Source organism: Anomaloglossus baeobatrachus, chromosome 6 (genome assembly GCF_048569485.1).
Source record: "Anomaloglossus baeobatrachus isolate aAnoBae1 chromosome 6, aAnoBae1.hap1, whole genome shotgun sequence".
In the NCBI taxonomy this organism is placed as follows: Eukaryota; Metazoa; Chordata; class Amphibia; order Anura; family Aromobatidae; genus Anomaloglossus; species Anomaloglossus baeobatrachus.
In genome coordinates, this window is record NC_134358.1 from 163,764,173 (window position 1) to 163,776,384 (window position 12,212).

A 12,212-nucleotide genomic window follows, 5' to 3' on the forward strand; every position below is an offset into this window, starting at 1 on the left:
GGATGCAGGATAATGCAGCTGCCAACCCAAGCACTGCAGTCCCTGGAACTCAGTCTGGGGCCGCAGGACTGAACACAGCAAGTGGGCCCCCCAGCTGTCCAGGGCCCTGCTATTTGCCCAGGTGTGCCGGATGCTGACGCCGGACCTGGATGCAGAGTGTGTGGAATATGAGGGTTCAGGGTGTTTGAGAGAGGGGTAAGTTGGGATCTGTGTAACATATAGGGATGCAGGGTGTGTGGGATATGGGGTGCAAGGTCTGTGAGATATGGAGGTGCAGCGTGTGTGATATGGGGGTACAGGCTCGGGTGCAGTGTGGGATATGGAGGTGCAGGATCTGTGTGAGATATGGGGGTGCAGGGTGTGTGAGATATAGCACCACAAAGGAGGTAAAGATGATGGACAAGGTAAGTGCTCCATCATGAAGCTGTAGATGCGAGGAACTTTTATGTAAAGTGTGGGAGGGGGAATAGGAGCATTCACTCAGTATACAGAGTGACAGCACATTATGGGAGGCAGTAAGGACAGTGTGAGGATACAGTATGAGAGGAGCAGTATATGAGGGACAATGTGAGGGCACATTAGGAGAGGAGCAGTATATGAGGGACAATGTGAGGGCACATTAGGAGAGGAGCAGTATATGAGGGACAATGTGAGGGCACAGTATGAGAGGAGCAGTATATGAGGGACAATGTGAGGGCACAGTATGAGAGGAGAATATATGAGGGACAATGTAAGGGCACAGTATGAGAGGAGCAGTATATGAGGGACAATGTGAGGACACAGTATGAGGGGAGCAGTATACGAGGGACAACGTGAGGGCACAGTATGAGAGGAGCAGTATACGAAGGACAGTGTGAGGGCACAGTATGAGAGGAGCAGTATACGAGGGACAGTGTGAGGGCACAGGATGAGAGGAGCAGTTTACAAGGGACAGTGTGAGGGCACAGTATGAGAGGAGCAGTATACGAGCGATAATGTGAGGGCACAGTATGAGGGGAGCAGTATACGAGGGATAATGTGAGGGCACAGTATGAGAGGAGCAGTGTACGAGGGACAGTGTGAGGGGAGCAGTATACGAGGGACAATGTGAGGGCACAGTATGAGAGGAGCAGTATACGAGGGATAATGTGAAGGCACAGTATGAGGGGAGCAGTATATGAGGGACAATGTGAGGGCACAGTATGAGAGGAGCAGTATACCAGGGATAATGTGAGGGCACAGTATGAGGGGAGCAGTATACAAGGGATAATGTGAGGGCACAGTATGAGAGGAGCAGTATACGAGGGAAAGTGTGAGGGGAGCAGTATATGAGGGATAATGTGAGGGCACAGTATGAGAGGAGCAGTATACGAGGGACAGTGTGAGGGGAGCAGTATACGAGGGACAGTGTGAGAGGAGCAGTATACGAGGGACAGTGTGAGGGGAGCAGTATACGAGGGACAATGTGAGGGGAGCAGTATACGAGGGACAGTGTGAGGGCACAGTATGAGGGGAGCAGTATACGAGGGATAATGTGACAGTATGAGAGGAGCAGTATACGAGGGACAGTGTGAGGGCACAGTGTGAGAGGAGCAGTATACGAGGGACAGTGTGAGGGCACGGTGTGAGAGGAGCAGTATACGAGGGACAATGTGAGGGTACAGTATGAGAGGAGCAGTATACGAGGGACAATGTGAGGGCACATTGTGAAGGCTGTACGGTGTGAAAAGACAGCAGAGTAGAGAGAGGGCGTAGTGTGGCATGGAAGGTGTGGACAATGTGGAGGCCATTGTTCATATCACAGGTACATTATTTTGTATGCAAAGCATATAGGACATGATTAATGAGGGGGGATGGTTTTATGGATATTTTTCATAAAGAAAGACATTGTGGCGGCCATCATTCATGGTGGAGGGACGGTGCAGGGGTTGTAGAATATGAGAGGCACAATGTGGAGGGCATGTATCATTAGGGGGACAGTGTAGAGGTCACTTTTTGGTCAGGGAGTAAAGTGGGGGGAAATATGCCTCAATACATCAGACTCTCGCCTACCTTGACAAGCTTCAAAAGGAACCTGAAGACCCACCTCTTCCGACTAGCCTACAACCTGCCGTAACCCTCAGTCTGATACAGCGTCGCACTATCAGCTCTACCCTCACCTACTGTATACTCCCCTATCCCTTGTAGACTGTGAGCCCTCGCGGGCAGGGACCTCTATCCTCCTGTACCTGTCTATGTCTCGTATTGTTTATGATTATTGTACTTGTCCCTATTATGTATACCCCTTTCACATGTAAAGCGCCATGGAATTGATGGCGCTATAATAATAAATAATAATAATAATAATAATAATAATAATAAATTTTTTGTCACGTGCACAGTATAAGGGTTATTTAGTGCACAGTATGTGCGGATATTTTTTATTCAGATGTAATAATGACACTTATAGTTTTAGGGCATTGTGTTGGAATATGTTGTGGAAAATCAGAGGAAATGGAAGTCTGCGGAAAGAAGCTATGTACGTCCAAAGTCATCATGTCGTCTGGATCAGATGAAGAATGGGATGAGACAAAACCAATCAGAGAAGAAGTCACCAATACGGTACCTGGATCTAAGGGAGCATTTATACTGGACAATTGCTGCATTTAAAAGTGAATATGTCACCAGGTTTTTGCTCCCATATCTGAGAGCAGCATAATGTAGAGACAGAGACCCTGATTCCAGAAATAACTTACTGAGCTGTTTGCTGTCAATTTGATAAAATCAATGTTTTCTCTGCTGCAGATCTAGCAGTTATACAGAGCTCATGTATATGCTGGACTACCTGTAGCACGTGAAGTAGTCCTATAATGATAATCTACTGCTGATTAATCAGTAATTTTATCAAAACTGCACTGAGCAAGTCAGTAAGTGACACCGCTGAAATCAGGATCTCTGCCCCTACATTATGCTGGTCTCAGATTAGAGGGCCAAAACCTGGTGACAGATTCCCTTTAAATGATAGTCGACTGGTTAGTTATATGAAGCCGATCGGCAGCTGTTTAATGGCCTGTGACTGCAGACTTGTGAATCCTCATAGCATGCGCACAGAGAGCTGTCATGGTTTTCCTTTCCGGTGGTGAGAGAGGCCGTCATGTGACCACAAGAGTGTGATTGCCATACTTCTAGCCACATCTGCATGAGGCTTTAGTCTGACTGATTGGTAGGGTACGTGATCAATTTAAATGCTTAGAACAGCATGAACGCCAACCACGGCCTTGCCGCTACACTTAACTGTACAAGTCTGCGCATGCATGATGCAATTATTTTTTTTTCTCAGACCACTCGGTCAAAGCACAAAATCGAACATGTGCACTGCCTCATTGGATAACATTGGTCCGAATGCGATCCAATATTTTGTTGGATCGCACTTGGACCAAAAATACGATTGTCTACACAAGATCTTAGGCTGCGACACTATAGTTGTAAATGTCGTGGGCGGGGAGGACGCTGACGCTGCTGCGCGCTCGCTAACGCTCAGCTCCGGCGCTGCTGCTGCTCGGTGGCTCGAGCAGTGGGCCGGATCCGGGGACTCGAGCGGCGCTCATCGCCCGTGAGTGAAAGGGGTGGTTGGTTTGGGGGATTTAGTCCGTGACGCCACCCACGGGTCGTGGTAAAGATGGGCACCACCGCTGCTGGTGACGAGGATCCCGGGAGTGATGGTAGGGAGCAGCTGGGATGTTGTTGTTTTTCCCCTCCGTGGGTAGGGGTCGGTTGTCCCGGGGCCCGATGATGTGACGGGGAGGCAGGGTTGGTGAGGTGCAGGGTTGCAGGGACAGCGCGGCGCGGTGCCGGATGGCACGGGTGTACTCACTCAGTAAGAGATGCACAAAGTCCTCGGTAAACCAAACGGCTGGATGGACAGGTCCCGCAGCCGGCTGTAGTGTCTCTCCCCGGACAGGTGATGGCGGCTGTCTTTCCCTGCAGGCTCCAAGCCAGGTCGGGGCCCGATGGCCCTGCCTGTGTGTGCTGGCTTCACTTCGCTCCCCGGTCGGTACCGGCGGGTCAACGCCCGACCCCGGTCCTACGGTTCCGCGTTACTTCACCACTCTTGCAGACGGCCACCACCGTCTGCCAACCTTGCTGTTAGTGCTTGGGCCACAAACCCAGACACCAAAGTGTTTACTCCTCTCTCTTCCACCTCCTGGACTAAACTGTCACTTTTTCCCGCCTCCAGGCCTGTGAACTCCTCGGTGGGTGGGGCCAACTGCTTGGCCCCGCCCCACCTGGTGTGGACATCAGACACTGGAGGGAGGCAACAAGGGTTTTTGTTTGGCTAATGGTACTGTCTAATGGGGGTGGGGGGGTTTGTGTGTTATCTGTAACGACCTGGCTAGTCCAGGGCGCCACATTAATATGGTTACCTGGTTAGGGGCCCACTCAGAAGTTTCGCCACCTCTGAGCCGAACCCCTAGCTTCGCCTTTGATGCTGACTGATAGCCACCTCTCCACTGCCTATCCGCAGGAAGCCAGCTGTCAGTCAGCAGGACGATGGAAGTCACATGCCTTCAACAGAGCGCCCAGAAGAATAAGAGATGCTCTGCTGACATGGAGCAGCTGGATTGCTGGCAGGAGCGGGCAGAGATGTCTGTGAGCCGGCGGTGAGTACAACAGGCGGAGAGCTCCTCTGTGAGAAACTACCTGCTTGTTAGTTTTAGGCACATCGTAAAAAAAACCTCTGGATAACCTCTTTAAACTCTGCGCTGCAGTTCTTTCCACTACAGGTGGCTAATGTGTAAAAAAAAAAAAAAAAAAAAGGTGACTGCGGAAGCAGAGGTACGCCATGTGGTTGTGGCCACATTCTCAGGATCATTGGGGGTCCGAGAGTTCAAACACTCAACAAATCAGAATTGTTACAGATCCTAAAGGGTTAAGACTAAATGATCTGAGGGTAAATTTTATTCGACAAGTAATAAACCCGTGGCTGCACAGACACACACGCTACATTCTGTAAATCACGGACATTTTTTTGCAACGGACCTGAACATCATCTTGTTGCCGTGGTAACCTTACATTGTGAATGTTTTCCTGCACTCTGACAACCCGTGAGTCACAGCTAGTTTGTTTATCAAGCTACTGAGTCAGAATTTTTTATCCTCGACAACCCACGTTAAGATATTAACAAATATCAAATCACAGCAGGTAAAATATGGACCTAAAAAGATTATCTGCTTTCAATACCCGTAATAAGGGTCTACCTATAACTTTTCTGTAACTTAAATGTCCTGCAGATCGATGGGGATCTGGCTTCTGAGATCATTACCGATCGCTTAAGAAACTGCTCTGGAGTGCACTGCCGAGCAGGCAAAAGCACGGAGCTCCTCCATCAGAGAGTGTGCACACAGCAGTGTCGGGCTCACACACTTTGTATTGAACCTCTACATCACTATGCACACTTAAAGCACCACTCCAACGTTATTTTAAATTTCAGCACTGGAGTGGCGCTTTAAATGCAAGTCCCCTGCCACCATCTTCATCTTTTTCCAGGGCGGATTTTGTCCGGCTCCTGCGATTTGTGAATTGCCGGCAGCTCCAGTATTTCATGTGGCGCTTAGGAGGTCACAAATCAATACAACGCTATAGCGGGCTTTACACGCTGTGACATCACTAGCGATGTCGCGAGCGATAGCACCTGCCCACATCGGTGGAGCGTCACTTGGTGATCACTGCCATAGCGAACAATATCGCTACGGCAGCGTCACACGCAATTACCTGTCCACCGACGTAGCTGTGGCCGCCGAACAATCTCTCCTTTAAGGGGGAAGTTCGTTCGGCGTCACTAAGCGGCCACCCAATAGAAGCGGAGGGGTGAAGATGAGCAGCGAGAACATCCCACCCACCTCCTTAGTTCTTCATTGCCGGCGGCCGCAGGTACTATGTTGTTCCTCGTTCCTGCTGTGTCACACATAGCGATGTGTGCTGCCGCAGGAACGACAAACAACCTGAGTTCCAAACGAGGAAGGATTTTTAAAAAATGAACGACGTATACACGACGAACGATTTGACACCTTTTTGCGATCGTTACTGATCGCAAAAAGACACAACGACATCGCTAATGAGGCCGGATGTGCATCACCAACACTCGTTAGCGATATCGTTGTGTGTAAATGGGCCTTATGATAACCTTGTTCTGGCTCTCAGAGTTGTACTGTGAGGTAACTCTAGACTTCTGGCCAGTCACATATTATGGGCACCAGATGGCACTGCAGAACTGGAGTGGCGCCGAAAAACGGTGAAGCCACTGGACAAGGGACCTATATTTAAAGTGTCACTCCATTGCTGAAAAAAAACCAAAACGCTGTAGTGGAGCTTTAAGACCATTTTTTTTCTTAATTGATCAACAATGGTTTTAGAAGTTAGACACCCAGCGATCTGTAAGTCAATGTATATTATAGTAAAGATTTTTTAAAAATTGGACAGGTACCTTTTAAGAAACCATATAGAAAGAGATTCTAAAGCAAAATCCGGAAAAACATAACTATTGTATTGCTAACTTTCATGTGGATTATTAAAATAAACCACAATGATTTAATGAATGGAGCAGCAGCTCCCATCATCTTCTGGATATTTTCTGCTTATTTTACTGTTCTGGATATTCTCAGTTACATAAGTATGGGCAGCATTTCTAACATATCTATCACCTTATGCACAAAAATATTTCAAGTTGTCTCGACGCAGGCTGCTAACAAGCAAATGCTGGCTTGTCACACTGTGATGAATGAACACTAAAAAAAGTGTCCCTGGTGCCTTAGAAAGGTCTCAACCAATGAATGAATGAATAAATAAACTTTGTGCAACATAGCTTTTTGCCTTCTCCAAAATATCACTCTCAACAGAATTGAACTAAACCAACACAAACAGTTCTTAATCTTAAGATGCGTTCAGATAATGTATCCAAATATGGATATGATTTATATATATATATATATATATATATATATATATATATATATATATATATATGTATATACATATATATATATATATATATATATATATATATATATACTGCGATATTCATTTTAAAGGAGTTTCATTAAAAATGGTGCGCTTTTTGGCTTTTACAAGCTCTTTGTTTCACTGCACATTCAACTTTGATGTATTCTGTGATTATAAATCAACTGAGAGGACCTCAGAATAAGACAGATAAAAGAGTTAGAAACTCCCAGATAGATGTCCATGATGGGTTGACTGATGGGTTCTCAGTTAAGGGACTCTGTCAGCAGGTTTCTGCAATGTAATCAGAAGACAGAATGCTATAAAAGTTACAATGGAGAATTCAGACCTGCTTCTGTTATCTCAGAGTCTTTTTTTGTTTACCTGTAATGTTAGTATAATCCTCTTATCTTTATCATTAGTGGGTCTCAGCAGCAAGTGAGCTGTAGTCCAACTCCACCACCTTTTGTGATTAGCAGCTTCTGTCTATGGAAATGTACACTGAAAGCCTGGTGTGGCCGGAGGCAGCTCTCCCAGCACTGCTACATGCAAAATCTCAAATCTTACAATGTGTCAGAACGGCTGCAGCCACTAACCGAAGTGCTATATTCTTGAACTCAGCGTCTCTGTCTCTACATTATGCTGCTCTCAGAGGAGGTAGCAAAAACCTGGTGACAGATTCACTTTAATTCATTTGCAGTCCAAAAAGACAACACAGAGACTAAGTTTTTAAATAACTCAATTCTAAAAATTATTTTTAGCCAAAAGTACATGATTTTAAGTAAGACAAAAATGTCCCCAAAGGTGAACAAACTAATTATTCCTTAAGGAGTAATAATCCAATAAGTGTACCTACCCAACATGTGTACAGTCTCGATACGGCAGCACAGAAAATATACTGCAAAAGGATCTTCTTCCACTTAACAGAACAATTCTATGAAATAAAGAGAACATTAATGTAACTCAAAAAGCAGAACAGGTCAATGAGAGTGAGAGGGCATTACTACAATGCTTCACTGTGTGCTCGAACAATAGCAGTTTACTCTGGGCATGGAAAAGGGGTAGGTTTGTGGTTCAGGGTGCTGACCATAGAACAATAACAATGCTGGAATCCTATCATCAGCAACTTGTGACCTTGGATATTTTGTTTATTTTTGTGCCCCTTACACCAAAAATTGCACTGTAGATCTAAAAACAAACCAAAACTAGTCCGTGTATACAAAGCTGTAAGATGTTATATGCATCATAAATAGACACCAGAAAATTAAACGCCACGTTTCCTTGTCTATTTCATATATACATTTGGCTAGCTTCACATTCATCCTGCAGTCCTTGGTGAGCACTGCTTGAGGTTTTCATCTATATTCCTAAAAATAGGATTCAGAAGGAATCCCCAAAGGAGCATTCACTATAATTAGACAGAGGCAGTCATTTGGACATCAACTGGCCTCTATTTAATTGGTGTCTGCCTTTTCAGGCAGCCACGAAAGTGTAGTAGACTATGCTTTTCTTGCCACTTAAAAAAGAAGGAAAAAGCCGAAATGGAAGTCAAAAGGAGTCCAAAGTGGCTTGAACTTTTTCCCTATCTTGGGGAATTTAGATGGAAACCCTCCTGTAGTATTTATTATTGAGCACAGTATAAAATGTGAACCAGATCTTAAAAGGGGGCTTCTGTGCTATTTCAAAATTAGCCCACAGGCACCAATTTTACTAAAACAACTAATCAGGGTATAACCACCCATTTAATACCTGAAGTCCCAGCACCATTTTCCCGGTCCTACATACCAGTCTTTATCTAGCTGTTCATATGCCGTAGATTGTGTGACTACTGCAGCCAATCACTGGTCTCAGCGATATATCGCACAAGAGCACTGAGACCAGAGATTGCAACATGTTCAGACTTGTGATGTGATAAGTTGGAAAAACAATTGCTTGAGAACAACGGCTTAGATATAATATATCAGCTCAACTTATATCTTATGTGGACTACATATGTGGTCTTCTGTGAACTACATAATGTAGAAGCATCAATAGCAAATTGCTACTTACATTGGCTACCTGCTCTTGGAAAATTGTTCAGTACTGGTCTAGAGCCTCCCAAGTAACTTTTTGGAAAATAGATCCCAATTAGTTTGACCTCCTACTCTACTTCATTCTCATCTCCTCTTCTCACAATCGCATACAAGATTTCTCCCGTGCCTCTCCCATACTCTAGAGCTCTCTACCCCAGCATATCAGACTCTCAACTACCGTGGAAACCTTAAAAAAGAACCTGAAGACCCACCTCTTCTGACAAGCCTACACACTGCCGTAACACTCAGTGCACTATACTGCTGCACGACCATCTCTGCCCTCACCTACTGGATCCTCACGCATCCCCTGTAGACTGTGACCCCTCACGGGCAGTGTCTTCTCTCCTCCTGTACCCGTCTGTTTTTGTAATGTTCATGATTGTTGTACTTGTTTTTATGTAAACCCTTTTCCCTTGTAAAGTGCCACGGAATAAATGGCGCTATAATAATAAATAATAATAATTAGTTTCTGTAGACAACAAGGTCAGGTTTTCCATTAGCCAGTTTTGATAACGTCCTTGTGTAATGAATGGACAAAGTGCTTGGCTTGCGGTTTTGTTCAGCACAAGGTAATAACCCTCATCTTCTCAATCTGGTAGTGAGGTAGCAATCTGATTGGACTTTTTATATGACCAAATGTCCCACTATTTGTCTGCACTGTTGTTTTTACCCTTGAAGCCCTCTGTCTCTTGGCTGCCTCTAAGGAAACAGGTGTCTCTGTCAGAGTAAAACCAATTATCTCTCCAAATAAAGGAAATTGCAACTGGGTATAGACAGCAGGTAGTAATCCTGTATCTCTAGTTGCTGAATATTAAACAGGCCCTCTCATCGCTCCTGACTGTTTTACCAAATGCTTTGATTCACGAAGAAACCACAATTAAGTGAACTTTTTCCAATAATTCTGCATTGTGCCGTTCCTTTTGTGCGTCATAGAAATTTATGAATAAATTGACAAATAAATCAATTTCCCTTACAGAAAGGTGAGACCCTCCACAGTCTGCACTGATTGGACAGCGTGAGACTGGGCAGGAACACACCTCCAACTGGTAACACCCAGTTGTCACTTTATAAATGTTTAGTAGTAATAACAAAGAAACCAAATTGTTATATGATGGGAAGTACAACTACCATATTTACTAAAATAAACATGGTAGGATTGCTGACAGGTCCTCTTTAAAAAGGAGCATTCATTAATAGTATAACATTTTTTATCGAATTTTAACATTTGCAAAAGTAAACTTTTGAAGATACATTATCAGGCTGTCATCTATAGACTTTTAAGGACTGAGTTATGGAGAGTATAGCTGATTAGCTCTATTTGGTGTGCTTAAACAAGACCTTTCACCAAGTTTTTCACGTTGAACCGGACGCGGAATGTAATAGTGGCTTTTTGATTTTTTTTTTTCTTTCTCCATTGTGGAGATATTAGCAATCAAAGTATTTGACACTACCTAATGTGTTAATTTTTGTTAAATTCAAGTGAGTGTTATCACACAGTTTTCTCTAGGAATGTGTACTTCTTCCCCCTGATGCTGACCAATCATAAGAAGGCAGCAAAACTCAAAGAAAAGAAGACCACAACCCACCATAGCTTACAGCAGATTCCCCACTGTGGGAGATGTAATGATACAGCCCTGATCTCCTGGTCTAACCTCCTGCATGAGTCACTGTGTAGGGAGAGGCAGCAATTACTAAACACATCTAGGGATAGGCAATGTGGGGGTAGAACAGTACATCGGAGGTGACCTTGGTTTGAGAGAAGGAGAGCTAAAAGAAGTACGTGTGATGTGACACAGCAAAATTCAGTGGAATTACCCCTCTACCCCACGCTGAATCATACAAGATGTTAGGGTGGTGTCACACACAGCGACGACGACAACGACGTCGCTGCTACGTCACCATTTTCTGTGACGTTGCAGCGACATCCCGTCGCTGTCGCTGTGTGTGACATCCAGCAACGACCTGGCCCCTGCTGTGAGGTCGCCGGTCGTTGCTGAATGTCCAGCTTCATTTTTTGAGCGACGAAATGAAGGAAGCAAGAGCCGGCGTCTGGCAGCTGCGGTAAGCTGTAACCAGGGTAAACATCGGGAAACCAAGGGAAGACCTTTCCCTGGTTACCCGATATTTAGCTTCGTTACCAGCGTCCGCCCTCGTTGCCAGTGCCGGCTCCCTGCTCTCTGCACATGTAGCTGCAGTACACATCGGGTAATTAACCCGATGTGTACTGTAACTAGGAGTGCAGGGAGCCAGCGCTAAGCAGTGTGCGTGGCTCCCTGCTCTCTGCACATATAGCTGCAGTATACATCGGGTAATTAACCCGATGTGTACTGTAGCTAGGAGTGCAGGGAGCCAGCGCTAAGCGGTGTGCGCAGCTACCTGCTCTCTGCACATGTAGCTGCAGTACACATCGGGTAATTAACCCGATGTGTACTGTAGCTAGAAGTGCAGGGAGCTAGCGCTAAGCAGTGTTCGCGGCTCCCTGCTCTCTGCACATGTAGCACAGCGACGCGTGTCGTTATGATCGCTGCTGCTTCTGCTGTGTTTGACAGCTAAGCAGCGATCATAACAGCGACTTACCAGGTCGCTGTTGCGTCACAGAAAATGGTAACGTATCAGCGACGTCGTTGTCGCTATGTGTGAACCCAGCTTTAGCCCAGGAGATCAGAGCTATATTCGTGCATCTCACACATTGAGGAACCTTCTCTAAGCTATCGTGGGGTGTGTTCTTTCTTTTGAGTGTTCCTGGCAGCTTATGATTGGTCAGCATCATACAGGGGAAGAAGTGAACGCCCCCAGTGAAAACTGTCTGATAACACCCACTTAGACTTAATGAAAATTAAGTCATTAGGGACCACATACTATGATTAAAACATGAAATATTTTGTGAAAGGTTCTCTTGAAGACTGGGACTACATGGTGAAATGTATTGCATTTCAACACAGAGATCGCAATATCCCATCTTCTATGGCGTTGCATTGCAAGCTACTGAGACACAATTGTTTCCAAATGTGTTGATTTTCTGTCGTTGCTTGCACATCGCATGCCACTGACTTAAGATAGACATTAATGCAAGCAGTATGTCACTGATATTTTCATACTACTTGTCTGTGATTTAGTTTTTTCTTTTTTTAAAACAGCAAAATCACGTCACTAAATTAGTGGAATGACAACAAGTCACAGACAAGG

General features: G+C 45.1%; 1 protein-coding gene across 3 annotated transcripts in view; it reads right to left on the reverse strand.

Annotated features, from left to right (window-relative positions):
* Positions 1 to 12,212, reverse strand: part of CABLES1 (Cdk5 and Abl enzyme substrate 1) — a 151,935-nt gene that overhangs the window by 32,186 nt on the left and 107,537 nt on the right. For all 3 annotated transcript variants that reach the window (XM_075314454.1, XM_075314453.1, XM_075314455.1), the window contains exon 4: positions 7,811 to 7,888. In XM_075314454.1, the coding sequence (XP_075170569.1) occupies positions 7,811 to 7,888 (78 nt within the window). The remainder of the gene's footprint in view (positions 1 to 7,810; positions 7,889 to 12,212) is intronic.